Here is an 18926-nt window from a genome sequence, read left to right as displayed (position 1 = left end):
AGCCCATAGTCCTCCATATAGTATAAAGCACAGCCCATAGTTATCCATGTATCATAATGCACAACCCATAGTCATCCATGTATTATAAGGCACGGCCCATAGTCCTCCATATAGTATAATGCACAACCCATAGTCCTCCATATAGTATAATGCACAGCCCATAGTCATCCATATAGAATAATGCACAACCCATAATCATCCATATAGTATAATGCACAGCTCATAGTCATCCATGTATTATAATGCACAACCCATAGTCATCCATGTATTATAAGACACAGGCCATAGTCCTCCATATAGTATAATGCACAACCCATAGTCATCCATATAGTATAATGCACAGCCCATAGTCCTCTATATAGTATAATGGACACCCCATAGTTTTCCATATACTATAATGCACAGCTCATAGTCCTCCATATAGTATAATGCACAGCCCATAGTCCTCCATATAGTATAATTGCCAGCCCATAGTCCTCCATATAGTATAATGGACAGCCCGTAGTCTTCCATATAGTATAATGCACAGCCCATAGTCCTCCATATAGTATAATGCACTCCCCATAGTCCTCCATATAGTATAACGCACTCTCCATAGTCCTCCATATAGTTTAATGCACAGCCCATAGTCCTCTATATAGTATAATGCACACCCCATAGTCCTCCATATAATATAATACACTGCCCATAGTCCTCCATATACTATAATGCACAGCCCATAGTCCTCCATACAGTATAATGCACAGCCCATAGTCCTCCATATAGTATAATGCACAGCCCATAGTCCTCCATATAGTATAATGCACAGCCCATCGTCCTTCATAAAGTATAATGCACAGCTCATAGTCTTCCATACAGTATAGTGTACAGCCCGTAGTCTTCCATACAGTATAATGCACAGCCCATAGTTATCAATGTATTATAATGCACAACCCATAGTCCTCCATATAGTATAATGCACAGCCCATAGTCCTCCATATAGTATAATGCACAGCCCATAGTCTTACATATAGTATAATGCACAACCCATAGTCATCCATATAGTATAATGCACAGCCCATAGTTATCCATGTATTATAATGCACAACCCATAGTCCTCCATATAGTATAATGCACAACCCATAGTCCTCCATATAGTATAATGCACAGCCCACAGTCCTCCATATAGTATAATGCACAGCCCATAGTCCTCCATATAGTATAATGCACAGCCCACAGTCCTCCATATAGTATAATGCACAGCCCATAGTCCTCCATTTAGTATAATGCACAGCCCATAGTCTTCCATATAGTATAATGTACAGTCCGTAGTCTTGCATATAGTATAATGCACAGCCCATAGTCCTCCATATAGTATAAAGCACAGCCTATAGTTATCCATGTATTATAATGCACAACCCATAGTCATCCATGTATTATAAGGCACGGCCCATAGTCCTCCATATAGTATAATGCACAACCCATAGTCCTCCATATAGTATAATGCACAACCCATAATCATCCATATAGTATAATGCACATCTAATAGTCCTGCATATAGTATAATGCACAGCCCATCGTCCTCCATATAGTATAATGCACAACCCATAATCATCCATATAGTATAATGCACAGCTCATAGTCATCCATGTATTATAATGCACAACCCATAGTCATCCATGTATTATAAGGCACAGCCCATAGTCCTCCATATAGTATAATGCACAACCCATAGTCATCCATATAGTATAATGCACTCCACATAGTCCTGCATATAGTATAATGCACAGCCCATCGTCCTCCATATAGCATAATGCACAACCCATAATCATCCATATAGTATAATGCACAGCTCATAGTCATCCATGTATTATAATGCACAACCCATAGTCATTCATGTATTATAAGGCACAGCCCATAGTCCTCCATATAGTATAATGCACAACCCATAGTCATCCATATAGTATAATGCACAGCCCATAGTCCTCTATATAGTATAATGGACACCCCATAGTTTTCCATATACTATAATGCACAGCCCATAGTCCTCCATATAGTATAATGCACAGCCCATAGTTATCCATGTATTATAATGCACAACTCATAGTCATCCATGTATTATAATGCACAACCCATAGTCCTCCATACAACATAATGCACAGCCCATAGTAATCCATGTAATAGTATGGTCACTGTGTACTTACTGATTTAAAAAAAAAAAAAAAAAAATACTCACCTCCCATCTGCTCCCCGACCACGCGGCGTCCTCTTCTGAAGCCGGCAGCGTGCAAGCGATGGGAGTGTATGATGTCACTACCATGCGCCCCCAGTCAGGTGCGCGCCAACGTCAGCTGTTGGCCTCTGACTGGCCACCAACGTGTATTGCCGATGGGTCTGGGCTCTACAATACACTTCAGCTGAATGTGTGTCCGAGGACACACATCCAGCTGAAGCAATTGATGGCGTCGGTGGGCCTCTCACATCTATATACCCACAGAGGGGGACATAACATATCCCATTCAGAGCAGGGAAAGGAAATAAGTAGCAGTCATGCTGTCGTGAATTTATATTTCGGCACTAATTTATTTCCATCTATAACACAACAAAGAAAAACGACATCTACAAAACCTGTATTGATTTTAACAGTGTTTTTTCTTAATTAATAACCCCATTAGTGGTGTGTTGAGTTTTTTTTCCGCCAGTGAATGGACCCATTGCGTCTAAGAATACGCCGTTTGTACCAGACCGTGTACTTGTAGATTGTGAAAAAAATAAAGTCAGGAAAGTTTCAGACAGCAAGCGCTGAGAAACAATGCCTTGTCTTTCCGAGAGTGTTTACGATCAATGTGAAAACATATATCCTTGGGCTGAAATGTTTAGTGGCACCCAGAAGTCTGAAGAGAGCAGCTCGGGCCTGTGGTTTCTCAAGGTCACTTTATCATTGCTCGCATTCTCAGAGGGATCTCTGAATGAATAGGACTGGGTTACTCAGGCTCCTATTCCACGCCTATTCCTCTTCATTTTCCTTGGCAGGGCTGCGAGCCGCTCTATTTTTAGCAGGACGGCTTTCTATTTTTAGGTGACTACCAGTTAACGGACATTTATTAGGAAAAATAAAAGACAAACAAAAGAGGGAGGAGATAACACTTCCCTTTGCGCATTGTGAGGCGAGTCTCTAACCTGTAACTCCGGGCATTTCAGCTGCTTTCAATCTTGGAAAAATAAAGAGAATTTGGAGTTCAGTGATTTAAAAATAAACCTTCCCTCTGGCGAAAGAGACGAAAATACAACAAGCTGTTACTATGTGAAACAGTGTCAGAGAAAACAAAGAGCATTCTTCTCTGGCCAGATTGGAAGAAATGCTTCACTGCTGCGACCATATGAGAATATTACATGCAAGATTTTTCCACAGTGCCAGCCAAACGGGATTTTTCTGAAAAAAAAAAGAAACAATTCTGCAATGGAAAACTGAAACATCAAATACCAAGAGAGGGAATGCAGTGTAAGACGTTCAGGGCCACGTAGAAGGGCAATTTTTTTTGGCTGCCAGACAATGTACCAGCAAATTCTCATCATGTCTGGTTACTGAACTAATGGGCTCGGACTAGAGGTATTGTGTATAACATCCTAACGCCTCGGAACAAATTACTCAATATAGTGCGGACACATTGTGCAGCCCTCTGGAGCTTCTTTTAGTCACTCTGCAGCCCTCTGGAGCTTCTTTTAGTCACTCATACCTGTCCCCAGTGGCACTCAAAAACTACATTTCCCATCAGACTTTAGGGACAATTTTATTACAGGCCAACTCATAGTAGGTACATAGTCACATAGGTTGAAAAAAACTCAGGTCCATCAAGTTCAACCTTTCTCCACCAATTATACATTCTTTGTCACTAAATTATCTATATCCCACAATGCCATTATTTCTGAGGAAATCATCAAAGCTGTTATAGTGTCGGCCATCACTACCTCTTGTGGTCGGCATTCCACAGTCTGAGTGCTCTAACTGTAAAGAACCCTTTCCTATTTAGCTGCCGGAATAGCCTTTCTTCCACCTATAACGAGTGTCCCCTGGTCCTTAGTATGGTCTTTGGAAGGAATAAGTCATGTGCTAGTCCTTTGTACTGACCACACATATATATACATGTAAATGAGATCTCCTCTGAGGCGTCTTTTCTCTAAGCTAAACAAGCTCAACTTTTCAACCTCTCATCATAGGAGAGGCCTCCATCCCTTGTAATAATCTAGTTGCCCGCCTTTGAACTGACTCTAACTTCTGAATATCCTTTTTTAAAATGTGGAGCCCACAGCTGGATCCCATATTCCAGATGTGGCCTTACAAGTGATCTATAGAGGGGTAACAGTACGTTGGGATCACAGGATTTTATCTCTTTTTATACACCTTAAAATCTTATACTAGTTTGTTTTTGGAACTGGAGAACAGGAGGAAATCAGCACAAACACAAAGAGTCCAATTCAACAAGGTTTCTACACCAGAATTTTGGCACAAAATACCTTAATAAGCCTCAATAGTTTTGCTCAACTCGGAAAAAAATTTTTTGAGACTTTTGGTGTTTTCACACCAGTCCCGGCCAGCCAAGCCAATATAGGCGAGACAGAATGTGGCCAACCTCGTCCATTAAATTAATAAAACGTTATGCCGCTTTAGTGCCATAACTTACTCCAAAAATGTACTCCAGCCCCCGACTGAAGCATTTCTGCCGGAGGCTCAATGCCCCTGTGAAATGCACTTAATTCATGAAGTGGTTCTTAATTAGGCGCCTCTTACTTCTGCAGCCCCATTCATTAAGACTGTCATGCTCAATGCTAGTCTTAATGAATCGGGGCCAAAGACTACAAATACAATACTGTATCCAATAAAATACAAATTCCTTACAGATACAGCCCCTTGGACTGCACAAGACCAATCCACTACATGGCAGCAGTGGTAAGCTCTGAACCCACATATTACCAATATCTAATAATAGTGTTGATCCAAATGATTTGGACCCTGGTCTAATGGCTGCAATGGTAGTCTGTCGCTGCCAGACTAGAGCATGTAAACCTTCTACTACCTGTGACATCCCTGATGGTTTTTCTAATTAGTAGGCCTTCAAGACAACATTATTTTGAAGCATGACATGTGTATCGTAATTGTGATAGGGGGTTTCCAGTGCTCTGGTCAGGCCACCATGCATTATGAATATGACTGCTGACCAGGGTCCTATGAATCTTTTTACTCAACGCTATATAAAAGTCATTGAATCACTAGACTATATGGCATCATGGTCGGAAGACTAGAAAGAGGAAGACCAGCAACCCCGTGGCTTGATACAGTCAAAATAACGGTGGAGAAGACCCTGGTGGACCAATCTAGGTTTGCACAAGATCGATCTTCCTACAGAGAATTCGTCCATTAAGTCGCCATGACTCAAGATCGCGCCGAAGGCTTTTAAATCATAATAATGGAACACAAAAATCACAATATGGCATTTTGACATTGTATCAAACATTGGATCATAGATTGTGTTGTAATCTGTATTGTGCAAAAAAAAACTGTTTTGACCTCAAGGTGCACGCAATGTTGCCATCTTACACCACAGTGTAAGTTGCATATGACTGTGACTAGTCTTTTTCTACACCCCAATGATGTCTTTAAGGGTATGTTCATATAATGTTTTCTTTTCAGGCTGTTTTTGAGCGGGTCTGCTCCAAATAAAGCCTGAAACACTCAGAAAATGCTGGAAAGAATCTTTCCATTCATTTCTATTTAAAGATGACTTGTAATATGTTCAGGGTTTTGAGCGTCTTTTAACTGCTTCAGGTTTATAAATCGCCAAATGGTTAAAAGAAGTGAATATTTCCATTTTTAAGGGGTTTCTTTTAGGAAGACGCTCCATAGTTTACAATAGAAGTTGGTGGAAGGCTAAAAAAAATGCCTGAAAGATGCCTCTGCTATTTGGGGGTAGGGGTTGTCAGTGTTTCTGCTTCAAAAAAGTGCATTATACAATGCTTAAAAATGTCCACAAAATGCTCAAAATATGCAAGAAAAATCCACAAAAAAAAATCATTATGGCCAAAAAACCCATCCAAAAACATTTATAGAAAATAAATGTTTCAGGAAACATTTACAAAAACGCTCAGTTTAAAAAAAATGTTGGCGTTTCATGAATTTATCTCTCCTTGAAAACCTCGTAGTTTTCGCCCTCCTGAAAAAAAATGTGGGAGCATACCTTAAAATAGTCATGCGCCAGGAAGTTATAGACAAGTCTTTGTTGACTGAGGTCTGCTGACAGGTGACTATGCTCACCATATAGACCTAGCCTTATTCTTCCAAGGAGCATTTTTAGGAAAAATAATAAAAGTGCCTTACAGTGCGGAGGTAATAGTGCCGCAAAGTACAATAGGTGCCGTATTGCCTCTATACAGCATGGAAACTGGCAGACAGATTGCTACCTTACAGAGCTGAGGCAGTGCTGTCAGCCTTTCTATTTTATTCCAAACATTTCTATATTTTAGAATCATTTACTATGAGAAAAAAATGTTTTTATCAAATGTAGAACAAGTTCTGATGTCCCCTTTAAGACCTCTCGAATGTGACGGCTCTAGTATAAAACTTTGCTATCTACAATATCATTTCCATATTGTTCACCTTGAAGGTGACTATAAAGTGTGAATTCAGACGATTGTGATGGAAGATGAGCATCGCTTCTCGGAAAGAGTGAGGTGCCGTACACTTGCTCAGAAAGATGAAACCACTCGACTAATATAATTACTGATACTTGGCTTCGGCAGCATGAGAATAAATTGTCAACAAGCTGTTTGTAGTCTTCAGCGGTTATTACATGTGTAGAGATTGAATGTAATCATTGCCACATTGAAATCATAGACAGAATTGTACTTCCTTGTGTAACGCAGTCCTGGGGCAGTGAAATGACTCAACATTACACCTCTAATTCTTAATAGAATTGTCTAGATGACAGCCTTGTGATCAGCGCTGCCAGAACAGAGGCTTTGTGTTCAGGGAAGACGTCTTACAAGTCGTATAGAACAATCTTACATACATGTAATTCTTTATGGCGCTGATGTATTAAATAGTTCAGCTTTCTCCTCGCCTGGGAGGGGTATTACCCATGGTAGGAGGGCTCCATTTACTTATTTATTTTGTTATAATGGGGGCTAGTTGTAATACGGTTTCTCTATTATTCCCCCTGGATAGAGATAAGCAAACCCAAATTTAAAAGTTCGGGGTTCATACCGGACAGTTAGTGTCTTGTGCTAAATGTCAAACACGGACTCCTTCCGGAATTCCGTTGCAATGTTCGGAGTTCCGGGGGAAGAGAAAGAGAGAATTTATTTCCAGATCCAGAGTTCGAGTCTCCTTTGTTTTCAATGGATTCGGGTTCTGGTCCAAGTTCTGGTACCCGAACTGAACTTTGGACTAAAGTACGGGTACCAGAACTCGAAGTTCCACGGGTCTGCTCATCCCTACTCCTGGATATTTAGAACTATATTGACAATAGAGTGTTACCATCTCCCTTGTCAAAGGTGTGAGTCCTGCACAGTTTGTATACTGTCATCTTTGGTTGGACAATGTCAGGCTGTGTGGAACACAGACCACAGCTGGTAACACCCTGTTGTCAATTTATACATTCATTTCTAGCAGGAATAACAGGGGAACGGCACACCATGAAGTTCTAATATGAGAGGCTCTAGGACAATTATTTCAGGAGCAGTGCAATCTTTTACAAAAAGAAATGCTTAAAGGATTGTATTAATTATACAGTCGCTGATTACAAAATGTTATCACTCTTAGACAGACACTGGATATTCCAATTTGCAGGCAGTGTGAACGCAGTCATACAAGCTGACAAAACTTGGCTGCAGAGCATACCTGCCCTTACAATTCCTGTAACATGTCCGCATACTCTGCACGTCAGCATCAAGTAGGAATTGAAGGGTGCCATGGGGATTACAATTATTTAGCCCTTAGGTTATGTGCATACATAGTTTTTTGCTGAGTTTTTGGGGCACAACTTGAGCAGAAACTCAAGTTTTTGAGGAGTTTTGAGATTTGGAGGAGGAACTGGAGACCTTCAGCTCAGTTTCATCTCGGATTCTGGTCTAAAAAACTCACTGTGCAAGTAGCCTCCAGTTGGATTAAAGAGGTTTTCCACCATTGCGATATTGATGTTGTCTCGGTACTGCAGATCAGCTCCTACTATTTAAAACCTTAAAACCGGCCATACACATGAGATGGCTGTCAGCTGAACAATGCTTTCTTTAGCCGGCAACCATGTCGGCTGGCTCTCCCATACACAGGAGCGCTTGGCCAAACGAGAGTCGCTGCCTGACACGACTGGCCTTGACTTATCTCCAGGAGAACAAATGAATCAGCAGTGCAATATCTTCCCCGACATTAAATTATTATGTATTGGACATATTGTTTTTTTTTATGCCAGAAGCAGGGCTACAAATAGCAATTAGGACTGGCTGCAGCGTTCTTTTTCTAATTTTGTTTGTTTTTTCCTTATATTTTTTATTAATTTTTTTTCATCTCACACATTGTGCCCCCATAAGGTCATAAAAGACCTTTGCTGGATACTTAAACATTTAAATTCATTTAATTTAATTGTTGATTTCCCCTATAACTGGGGATGGCATATTATCCCTAGTTACAGGGCAAATTCAACCTTCAGCCGATATGGGTCTGCTGAGACTTTGGAGCTCCTGTTACCTGACATGATCTCCAGGCCAGGAGGATAAAGCACAGTGTAAGCATCAATCAGGAAGGCAGAGATGGTAGCTAACCATCTCTGCCTTCTATATGGGGAGTTTTGTCATCTATGACAGCCGCTTCCATGCAGCTAAATGTCCTGCAGTAATATTCCAAAACATCATTGCAAATTAACATGCAGCCTAAGACTGACACAATATTATAGATCTCTTATTAAAGATTTATTTTAGACAGTTTTAATTAATGAGGTCCAAAATGTTACACTGACTAGCGGTAATGTGAGTGCTATTCGCTGATTATTTAATTTACCTTCCGTACATAACAATGTTAAAAAAACACAATAAAAGTGTTAATTCCTAATAATGAGATCAATGATTACCTACAAACCTCTCACAGTCTGCCAGGCTGGCAACCAAAGGTTTTATAGAAAAGGGCAAATTCAAACCCTAATTTTACAGTCGGTTCCAGATACTTGTCGTGTACTTTAATTGATGTAGAGGCTTTCAAAACATCATTAGCCTTCCAGCTAGTCATTACCTCCGCAGCCTTTATAAATCTGTGACACGGCAGATTATTTTTTCTTCAATACTATTCAAAACATCCCAACAGGTGACTTGACACAAGCCAGATCACCAGACCTCGCGACTTGCTCTTAAGATCTGACAAGCTAATGCAAAATAAGACAATCAAGAAAATGGGATTGCAGGATTGCTGTCAGGGCCACACGTGGGCGATCAGCATGGATTTGAATGGGATGTCACATGCCGTACACCGAGTCAGTCGCCTGTGGACTAATCTCTGGTTTATTATGTCCTGTAGAATGGACAAGAAGACTCAGCTAATTAATGCACCATAGACAGTCCCTGCACATACAGAGCAGCCGCCTGCTACAATTATTAGCTCCAGCCGCCCATGACATTTACATTTAAGAAGGGAACTACTCTCATAGAGTTAATATATTTTTGTGGGATTCCTCCGGGCACTTCTAGGTTAATTGGCTTTGAATCCGAGGAAATTAACCCTGTTGTGTAAATGCCTTAGGAGGAAATTACATTCAAAGCTCCACTAGGGATAAGGAATGATCTGAAGGAACAGAAATGAATCTTTTCTGTACAGAGAGACTGAAATTCTATCTATAATTCTATCTATCTATCTATCTATCTATCTATCTATCTATCTATCTATCTATCCATAATCTATCTATCTATCTATCTATCTATCTATCTATCTATCTATCTATCCATAATCTATCTATCTACCTAAGAATCTATCTATTATCTATTATCTATCTATTATCTATCTACACATCTATCTATTTATCTATCTATCTATCTATCTATCTATTATATATCTATTTTATCTATCTATCCATATCTATCTATCTATCTATCTATTTATCTATTATCTATCTATCTATCATCTATCCCATATCTATCTATTTATCCATATCTATCTATCATTTTAACCATTCATTGTTTTTCTACCAACATTACCATCATTTTCATTTGTTGTAGAAAGAATGGAAAAAGGTAATATGTATTCACACGTGGTTGATTGTAGACATTTCTGTGACTGCTCAATTCATGTTGACTATTCTCTAAGGCTGCGTACAATGTCCATCCGTTTCTAGCAATGGATTGCCTGGGATAGTGATGACAGGTCTCCCTAAGGGCTCGTTTGGAGAAAAGTATCGGACCATGTGGTGTTTGTGTGACCACGGACCACGCGCAGAAAGCACACAGCCAGATTATGACCTGTGTACCAGTGCATTTGGCAGCTTTTCCAAATGAAAATCATTGGTTTGTATGGAAAAAAATGGCAGCATGCACTGCTTTGGCCCGTTTCAGATACCAGAATAATGCATGTAGTGTAAAGGCAGTAAGGGCTCCCCTCCGCAATGCAGATGACCACAGTAAGGGCTCCCCTCCGCAATGCAGATGACCACATGGGGCCAGCCATGTCTACAATATGAAGATGCGACTGGTCCAATTTCTAATATGGCCACGTTACAAGCACATCTTGGAAAATCTCAATCCCGAAGACAGACTGCATTGGTATGCGAATGGAAAGTCATATATGACTTAGAAGCCATTATTTAGCTCCTCACAAGATACACTATATATTATTTGACAATATCAGTTGTGGAGAAACATTTGGTTTTGCTCTATATGGTCTTTGTAGTCTTGCTTGTGATATGTGTGACTGTGTGATCATATTGTATATTGTTGTATTAGTTGTATTAGCAAAGGCCTATTCAGGCAAATCAATATTCAAGAAAAGTATTCATCAGATTATCGCCTGGCAATCACCTGATGAATGAGCAAAACACTCATTAATTGAGTGATTTTATCGTTCATGCCAGCATTAAAATCAAGGTTATCAGCATCACACCATCCATTGTAAACAGGAGATGTGCTGCCGATAACGATAATATTCTATGCTCACAGATAATATTCTATGCTCACAGAGCGATCAAATTAACAATGATTTTATATCCACATGAAATTGTGGTGGATCTGTTATTAAACCCCTGCCAATCGTCTTGCATATAGCCAGCAGGTCAGTCGTCCTTTAATTGCTACAGTCAGACTTGGTAGATGTCCCTAAGGCTCTGATCACACTATATTCACAGCTTCAACTTAACACATACCCTTTTTATATAGTCACAAATTGTTTTGTACAAATGTTCTCCATTTGGAGTGATTTTGTGTACACCTGAAATTTAGCATTAGAAGCAAAAAAGTTCAAAAACAAGAATAAAGAGCAATTTTGCTTAGCGCAAAATTCATGAAACACGTGTGCCATTCTTGTGCAAAAAAGTTAACGTATACTACAAGACAAAAAAAAATAAATATTTTATTTTTTACTTGATACTGTTGTATAGAATAGTATACTGGAATATACAGGCCTAACATAAGGCAAAATACACTCTTCTAGTTTTTATACCACTCTTCACACCAAATGTACATCACAAACGTGATAATACCACATCTTAAGTGACAGTAACAGTACATTTTTTATTGTCTTAATGTCATGTTTCTCCTAATGGTGGAAAACGATGTGTCTATTAATCGATGGTCACTAGAACCAAGTACCAGACAAAGATGCGGATGAATAGTCCCATTTATAAATGAGCATGAACATTCATGAATATTTGACTACATAGACGCAGAAAACAAGCTGAAGCACCAGAGCTGTATATGTCTGCATGGTAGATACTCAATACTTATCTATCCATTATTAATAGCGTATGATACATACAAGGGAATGGGCTAGACGGTGGTATAACAATCAAATCTGCAATCACACCTAGCAATGGATCTTCATATAGCAAATTTAGTAGTTATCTTGGATTTGTCTAGACTTTTAACCTTCTCGCATCATTATTTTCCGCTAGGATACATTTCCAAAAAGAAAAACATTTTCATTAGAGAAGAGCAAATAAATTCACGGGACCCTAGTCTAGTGGCCACATCAGTTTTCCATGTAGTTGGAGCCTAAGAATCAATTCCTACCTGATGGCATCCTCAGCTCCTCTTTTGATTAGCCAGACTGGCCGATGTCCAGTGTGTGTCACGCAACAATGATGACGTCACATCAGGCCGGCCAATAATAGAGGAGCTGCGGATGCCATCAGGTAGGAGACGGTCTGAAGGGCTACCTTCCAGCAACCATGCAATACTGACCAGGGTCCTGCAAATTGATTAATTCTTCTCTAATTGTCAAACTTTTATCAGGTTTTGAAGACGTAAGAGAGGTATGGAGAAAAAGATACATCAGCCCATGTTTGCTGGAGCTGATTCGTTATTGCATGGACTCTGCACAATTTATGCCTTTATTATTTTTCTTGGAAACAAAGGGCTCCATCGTCCCCAAGGAAAATTTTGGAGGTGAGCTAAAATTGCGCTAATCCAAACTTTAAAATTGTGACTGGTGCTTGTATATATAAACTGTTGTTGCTGCTGTATCATATCGATGTCATCCTTATGGTCAGCTGAAGTATAAAGGAGTCAAGATTTTGATACCGATGGTCTATTCTTAGAATAGGTCATGAACAGGGTTGGACTGGCCCACCAGAGAACCGGAGAATCTTCCGGTGGGCCCTAGCTTCTCCTTCAGAAGAGTTCATAGTGCAAACCTTGCAGCTGCTATGGGGCTCTTAACTGGGGGAGAAAGGTGGGCCCTCAGAATCAAATCCTCTGGAGGGCCCAATGTTCTTCAGTCTGACACTAGTCATGAATATCAGATTGGTGAGGGTTCAAAGCCGGCACCATCAATATCAAAATCCTGGAAACCCCATTAAGGATTAGAGGGTCATATACCTTGAAGGTGAAGACACGATCATGCATTTAAATATAGTGACGAGAAAAGTATAACAGTCATTTACAGTATTGGACCTAAACATAGAAGGTTGAAGGAACAGTTAGCTGTTTGGCACCTTATCCGTGTATTCCCTTTCTATTTCCCAGCAGTTCTTCTAATAATAATCTCAGATGTGCACCAAATGATGTGCGCTGGACCTGACTGTACAGCATTGTGTAGACTGGAGTGAATGTTTTCCTTTTTCTGGCTGGGTGGTCTCGGGAGCACAGTATGAGCGAGGCAATGCTGCCACCTGCACATCTGCACTACGGCTTTCTACAGAAGGCAGAATACATGGAAAACTTTAGAAAGACAGGAGGCTTCTTTACTGCAGATAATGTATCAAAGGAATTGTGCTACTGTTTTACATGAAAAGCAACAATAAAAATAGCTTTCTCTATGGTTATGACCCACGACATGGTCAGATGGACTTCATTGTGTGCTATAAACATGGGTATAGATGCAAAGGTTGTGACTACTAAGGCTTAAACTTTTTCACTGTTTGTCCATTTTTTATGAAAATGGATAAATGCCAATGGTAAAGACCCATCTCCATGGGCAAATGATATCTGTATAACGAATATCGATTGATGACTTTGCAAGTTGGCTGGCTCTTTTGCTTCCATTTACATGGAGCTATCATGTAAAGTATGTGCGGACCCATGATTATTTATTCTCAGTTTCATTATTGTTGGCAGCACATCGCTGTTTACACGAGGTTATGTGCTGCCAACAACAATGTTTCTTATGTCTACATAATAAATATGACCAGCCGACACTCGCATGTCGTTTCATAGGCGAACATGTTTACACGTGATTGAAAATGAGCAATCGCATGAAAAATGTTCAACCAATTGTATTAAGAAAATGATATGTGATGCAAATATCTAACTCTGAGTTTGTCTCCTTCGTGGTAAACAATTAAAGGGAATTAATCACCAGATCTTTGTGATGTAATCTAAGAGCAGCATAATGTAGGGCAGAGTCCCTGATTCCATTGATGTATCAGTTACTGGGCTGCTTGCTGTCATTTTGATACAATCACTGTTTTATCTGCTGCAGATCTAGCAGTGCTGTAATGCTGAGCTCTGTATAACCAACCCCGCCCACACCACTGATTGGCTGCTTTCTGTGTACACTGTGCATAGGCAGAAAGCTTCCAATCAGTGTTGGAGGCGTGGTTACATAGAGCAGGAGGAGTAAATGTCCGCTTATATATACTGACCAGCGGCACAATACAACTGCTGTTTGGTAAACGTGTTACTTATCGCTTATCGGTTGTCGTTTAAATGACTGTTCACAAAGGAAGACCAAAGTATACAGTGCACACTGAGCAACTATACTAATTCATTGATTGGCAGCCTGTTTACACAGCAAGAAAATCATGAAACCAGAATTTTTAATACAGCTCGTTCATGATGATCTTGCAGTGTAAAATGCAGCTTAAATGGCACAAGACAACTAGTCCTGCAGTGATAATCTCCTGCTAATGAAACACTGATTTTATTGAAACTACACAAGCAGCCCAGTAAGTGACATATAACTGTAATCAGTGTCTCAGACCCTACATCAGGCCGATCTCAGATTACATAGCAAAAACCTGTTGACAGATTCCCATTACAATAGATAAAATACATATGTAAGGGTATGGCATGTCATTTTATTTTTTTTTTATGAAATTGAGACAAACCTGAGTGAGTGTAACTAGGATACATGATAGCCATTTTCTGGATACTTCATACTTTCCCACTTTCTTGGGAACATCTAAATGGTTATCAGATGTCCAAAAGACCGCCCTCGCTGCCAAAATCTCGTAAAAAACAGTGCACACTTTGGAGGAGGGACATGGGGTATAAAAGTGGCATGGAATGGGCAACAAGGATGTGGCTTGGGGAAAAGGTGTTTGGGGTGCGTGACACATTTTCGTTGAAAATACCTCAGTAATGGCTTCAGTAAAAGTTGGCCATGTTGAGTTACTTGACTGTGACCATGTTGCTTCCATGGTCTCTAAACTTAACAGAGTCTTCCAATTCTCAAATGAGACAACACATAATCTTACTATAATCTTACCTCTACAATGTCTGAATTTGTTCGACTTTCATGCGGCTCGTTGTATTCTGTATATTTCAACAAAACTTTATCCATATCCGTGCTAGCATACTGGAAGAGTTTGTTAGTGCTGTTGAAGATGATAAGAGCTATCTCACAGTCGCATAGTACACTCAACTCGTAAGCCTTCTTCATTAAACCAAACTTTCTCTTTGTAAATGTCACCTGAAAAAAAAATATACGATTATTAAATATAAGACTACATTAATGAGGACATTAGCATATTACACCTTTCACATGAGAAAGTAGCTGTCATCGCAGCTAGTCGTGATGTGAACAGAGAATAAATCAATATTCGGTTTAAATGTTATATGTATTTTGTACAGATGATTTCTCACTACTAATAAACGAGGGAGAACCCATATTATTTATGGCCATCATATGCATAATACATAACCAGTTTGGGTCAGAACTCATTTTTGTTCTTATTAGGGCCATAGATACGGCAATGGATTTGCGCTGAGATACTAGAACCAAATAATTCTGTTTTTAGTAATTGCATTGTTTGCATTAGAAATCATAAGTTCCAGATGATGACCTTCAATAGATAAAAATGATGTCACTCTGACTGATGTAAAGTTATTCTATTAGTAGAACACAATTATGATGTTACAACAGATTAATTCAATAGCTATAGGGTCTTGTTGTAGCTCCAATGACTAAACCATTAATGCTTCTATATGAGTCATATGTAGGGGGTTCTAAAATAATATTGGCCAAAAAGCAGACTTCAAACTTCCAGCCCACCTTAGGAATGAGACCAGAGCATTAGATCTCAATGACTAGCACAGCTCTGAAGAGACCAGTCTGTTTTGCTGATAGCTTTAACTGAGATGACTGTCTATTCATAGGTTCATGTTTCAATGTGTCTGTCACCACTTTTCCTCATAAGAGTCTCATTCATTAATTATATAAGGACTTATGCCTTAGTTGGTTCTATTAGTTGGGTTAGAACTTTAAAAATCTCTGATTACTAATGTGCACACTAGTAAAGAGAAGACCAGAGTAAAGGAGCATCAAGATCATGAAGAACACCTGGCTGTGGAGCAAGTGTGATGAATACCGATGCCTCCTATATCTGTAATGGGGGTATCAAGGCGTCTAAAATTGAGTCTGTTCATAGATGCCTAGTAGATCATCCAAGTTAAGTAAATCTCATTGTGAATACATGGGCCACCACTATTCTAAGAGAACATTTAAGTTATGGTAACCCAAAGACCAGTCATGAAAAAAACAACAAAAGTCATGACAACACCAACATCAGTCATGACAACACCAATATTAGTCATGAGAACACCGACATCAGTCATGACAATACCAACATCAGTCATGACAACACCAATATTAGTCATGAGAACACCAACATCAGTCATGACAAGACCAATATTAGTCATGAGAACACCGACATCAGTCATGACAATACCAACATCAGTCATGACAACACCAATATTAGTCATGAGAACACCAACATCAGTCATGACAATACCAACATCAGTCATGAGAACTCCTCATTTCAGCCATTTAAATTTTAATGTTAATTCCTAATTACATTCTTAGTTTTCCACTGATGTCTTCTGCTTTCTCCAGAATATAATTGCTTGACAAAATGGTTGTCTTATCTAAGGACACCTCCAATGTCGATACAATTGGGATTACAAATTACTATAAAAGCAAGTTACTTATTTTGACGGAGAATGTATCAAATTAACACACTGTCAATATGATTCATGATCAACACTAACACCCATTTGGGGCATGACGTGACAAGCAAGCATTTTTTTTTACACTTTTAGCATTTATGCTAAATTAATCTTACAGTCTGACACATTACTACAAAGTTAAAGGTGTATTGCACCAAAAAGAGGGTTTTGTTTAAAATGTGTTATGGATATGTGTATTCAACGCAAAATAAGTCGATAATAAAACACAACATATAATAATACCCCATGTATGTAACACATATATCTAAGGTTGTATTAATTGTAGGCAAACTAGGCAGCTGCCAAAGGCAACACAATTAGTGTTGAGCAAATTTGTTCGGCATTTCAAATTCGGGTTCGTGTTCGGGGTTCCGGCTTATTCGCGCGAAAAAATGGGCTCCCCCCATGAACATCCCTAATTTGCCACGCTGTCACGCAGATAACATCAGCGTGACAGAGTGGCAAATCAGAGATGTTCATGGGTGGAGCCAATTTTTTGGCGCGAACAATGCCGAACAAATTCGCTCAACACTAAACATAATCAATGTGAGTGTCTCGAAAGGAGAGAATTTTAATTCTATGCTTCTTTTTATTTAGCATTGCAAGGTAATTTAAGGTGACACACAATTTTGAGTACCTTTTGGAATATGTGTAGAATATTGAGACCAACATCCAGTAAATGAGCGCATGCATTATAATTTATAAATTTAAATATGTAAATATAATGCAAAATACCATTGAGTACATATATAACACAGTTATTTAGACCAGTGGTGGATGCACACAGAAAAGGGCCCCTGTGCAAGATCAATGTATGGGCCCTTTGTAGTCTAGTTGCTCATTATAATGTATGATTCCACATGTTTTGGAGGTGGAAATGGGCCCCTTACCCGACGGTACCCTGGTTGCACCACTGGTATGTCTGCTCTTGATTTAGGCAGCATAAACATAGACAAGGCACCAAATCCATCACAGTCGCACAACTGGCAGTCTGATAGATTTGGCACATTTTAGGTTAAACTCTGTTGCCTTTTTTTAGGCCACCTCTTGAGTGGTATACTTTACACCTGTATTATGCACCTAAAACTGGTGCATTTTGTGACTTAACAAAATCATTTCCTCTTTTTCTAGACTTTTTTAAGTGTCTAGGAAGGCAAAAACATCTTTTCTTTTTTACTTCGATTTGCTCCAAAATTTTAGCGCAACTATTTTCAGAATTCTGGCATAAAAACAATAGTAAATCTGCCCGAGTGTTTATCATTTAAATTGCTGTGATGCCTTAAAATAACATTAAATGTACAATATTGAAGCTGTAATTAGTCACCCCTATTAATATGCAATAGTCATGTCATTACAAGGTACTAATTAATGTATTATTATCATCTATGAGCCAACATTCTGTTGTCAGAGAGCAGAAAATACTGCGCTCTACGTAGCAACACTTACGGAGAATGAAAAAAAAGCAAAAAAAAAACAGCCATACTGTAGAGATCTGATATTGTATCAAAATCTATGAGTGACATTCAATCCATAATAATATCACTGACTTGTTTCAGTGCCAGGAAAGCCAACATGTTCTTCTGGTACACAACAGATCCTTAAATATGGATAATATTTATTGGAAGGAATCCTAAACTAAGAATATCTTCCTATTTGAATTCTGTGTTCGGAACACGTTGTTATGGTGATTGGTTAGTGGCATGGCTGTGAGGGTACAGATGGGCACAAGGTGTTCTTTTAAAACCAAGAAAATTGGAATATAATTGCCAGTTTGGGATAAAAGACAGGATGGAAATTTTTTAAGCAGTAAATTTTCAACAAAAAAAGTCTGATTTCAAATCTTATAAGATTTGAGTCAGTGACAGATATGGATACATTTACAGTCATTATATTGATATGGACAACAGGAGAGACTTTGGTAAGATGCCGGATGCATGTTCAAGGCAAGTTGTAATATTTCCGTCTACTGGCAGCCCGCTGGATAAGGTATTTAGCATATGTTTAAACAGTAACGAAATGTCAGATTCCAAATTTTCCAG

General features: G+C 39.1%; 1 protein-coding gene across 20 annotated transcripts in view; it reads right to left on the bottom strand.

The window, feature by feature from the left end:
* MEF2C (myocyte enhancer factor 2C) overlaps positions 1-18926 on the bottom strand; it is a 333965-nt gene that overhangs the window by 96093 nt on the left and 218946 nt on the right. For all 20 annotated transcript variants that reach the window (XM_073678773.1, XM_073678791.1, XM_073678870.1 and 17 more), the window contains one exon: positions 15149-15352. In XM_073678773.1, the coding sequence (XP_073534874.1) occupies positions 15149-15352 (204 nt within the window). The remainder of the gene's footprint in view (positions 1-15148; positions 15353-18926) is intronic.

This window comes from Phyllobates terribilis, unplaced genomic scaffold (genome assembly GCF_046119375.1).
Source record: "Phyllobates terribilis strain yellow unplaced genomic scaffold, ASM4611937v1 Scaffold_1__5_contigs__length_1240528914, whole genome shotgun sequence".
Lineage (NCBI taxonomy): Eukaryota > Metazoa > Chordata > Amphibia > Anura > Dendrobatidae > Phyllobates > Phyllobates terribilis.
This window is presented reverse-complemented; position numbering and strand designations above follow the sequence as displayed.